Below are 2192 nucleotides of genomic sequence, written 5' to 3'. Positions count from 1 at the left end.
AAGGGCAGAGGGTTGAACGTGTACCAGAACTTTCGCATGGTGCGAACTGCTTCCAAGTTCTGGACCGAATCATCAGACTCGGACCCCGACAACACACATTCCTGTTGCCGCTGCGGAGTTCCAACGTGAACATTTCCGTGTGATAAGCAGGTAAGATCAGCGAATTGCATGCGCGATTCATCGACCCGACTGGTTGGGATGGAGAGTCTGGTCCCGAGAAGGCAATCTCGTGGGTGCCTTCGCACTTGATGACCGGGCCTAGGATGGCTCTTCATCAATTAATTATCAAATTGTGTCCTGCATCGTGATTCTTCCTGCAAGCAGGCATGCTTCCAATGCAACAGATACCGACTTCTCTCAAATCATCGAACCGTGACCACACGGTCAATGGGGTACTGACTCTTCCGAGAAGCAGAGGTCAGCTTCTGGCCATCATGGCCTTCTCAAACTTTGTCCGCCCATTGTTCTCCTCTACAAATTCGGAGCCGCCCGCTGATTCTGCGAGGGAATGATCATCTTCAAGCAATAGCGCGCTCACCAGAACCCACTGAAGTTGAGAGCAAGCTGCTCGGTACACTGTAGCTTTCTTTGCGCGGCGTCTGATAGTGTTTGATAGGCCCATCGTGCCGACGGTCGGAGAGGGGGCGGTTCACATTTCGAGTCAACAAACAAACCTTCCCATCACGCTTCGCATCTAGCTCCAAAGTCCGACATCCATCATCCGAACGAAGCGTTGCTTTCAGAGTCATGTTATGAGCATCTCGTGTCGAGTTACCCGAAGCGCCGTCACCTGAACATCTCCGTCCTCATGGCTGTATCTGAGACCACGCGGAAGTCTCCCTTACATGAACTGTGCCCGTTCTGGTATTTCTGGTGAGTACAGATGCTTCCAATCTCGTAGGCTTGCTCGCAGCCTCCGAGAGCACCATACGCCCATGGCGTCCAGGGCCTTCAGACGATGGACCGTCTTGAAGACTACGCGATCCGTTGAACACGGGGATAGCGATAAGCGTGGTCTCGGGCGCAGTGTGCATGTGGTTGAGCTTCGGGAAGGTGGCGGTGTCAGAACAAGACACCGAATGTTCCATCAGCTCATTTCGCAGCAGAATCGACGGGCTTTGAGTGGGTTCGAGATGCGTGCGTGTTGCCGTTCTTGACGCGCGGACATCGCCCACATTCTGCATCATGGGAGAGGGACGACCTCGCCATTGGATACGACGAGCAGGTACAGATATGGCCAACGAATGTGGGGTCGGTCGCGTTCAGGTCCCCATACTGATTGTAAACGCGCACAAAAGCAAAGTTCATCAGTGCTATCACTGTGTCCGATATACGTTTACGTACAGGCATTCTGGGGCACAACGCATGCTCCGTGCTTCTGAACTGAAATTTGATGACAGAGCCCGCTGACCTGCACGCCGTCGGTTCTTCATCTCCCTTCAGATGCTCGAGTGTCTGATGAGTCACAGGTCTAGGCATGGACGTCCGAAGCTGTGGGATATATAGGCCGGTCAGAGCGAGCATCACTCGTTCCCACCATATCCCCCCCCACCTCCTCTCCTCCACCTTCTCGCTTCTCTAAGCAACCCCCTTGTTCACCCCTCCCACTCTCCAAAGCCCGGTCAAACGCTGGACTCCGACACGGTATGCATGCCCACTGCGCCGAGCTCCACACCAAAACTGACCGTCTCAAATTGCCGTGTACAGTCCGCCGCCTTCCCGCCCTCGCAGTTGCACGGTCCGCACGTTGTCCCGGCGACTCGATTTCAGGACCGGCACGTCATCCCGCCCATCGCGCCTCATCGGCCTTCGCTACTTACCGGTACGTGCACACCACCGCTCTCACTCCACGCTCACCTACTGACCATCCTCATCTTACACCCCGTGCGGGTGTCCTCGAGCGCACGCGGATACTGCCCGCTCTTGCAAGTCATGTCCGACCCGACCATCCCGTGGCACTCACCTGCCCGATCCACTCCCTCGTGAGCCTCTCCTCTCTCAACCCAGCCGTCCGCTCAGACTCACCTCACGCAGACACAATGTCGTCGCCCGCCGGTGCATTGAGGACTGGCCCGTGCAAGGGCACGTCGAGTCGGGCGGAATCGCGCACGATGTGCGAGTCGTTCGTCTCTGCTGTGTATTGGCCCGGTACGTCGTGCGTGCCGCCCCGCACGCGTCACTCACGTCTCTTG

The 2192-nt window shown here is 56.5% G+C and overlaps 1 protein-coding gene across 1 annotated transcript; it reads left to right on the top strand.

Moving 5' to 3' along the window:
* Nucleotides 1-935: 935 nt before the first annotated feature.
* On the top strand, nucleotides 936-1986 carry LAESUDRAFT_764511 (uncharacterized protein; the record flags this gene model as incomplete). The annotated part of the gene is made up of 4 exons (XM_040913448.1): nucleotides 936-1053; nucleotides 1107-1225; nucleotides 1507-1644; nucleotides 1708-1986. The coding sequence occupies 4 exons, from the start codon at nucleotides 936-938 to the stop codon at nucleotides 1984-1986; spliced, it is 654 nt and encodes a 217-aa protein (XP_040758261.1).
* Between the last annotated feature and the right edge of the window lie 206 nt (nucleotides 1987-2192).

The sequence above is a fragment of the Laetiporus sulphureus genome (genome assembly GCF_001632365.1).
Source record: "Laetiporus sulphureus 93-53 unplaced genomic scaffold LAESUscaffold_79, whole genome shotgun sequence".
NCBI classification, from domain to species: Eukaryota; Fungi; Basidiomycota; class Agaricomycetes; order Polyporales; family Laetiporaceae; genus Laetiporus; species Laetiporus sulphureus.
This window is presented reverse-complemented; position numbering and strand designations above follow the sequence as displayed.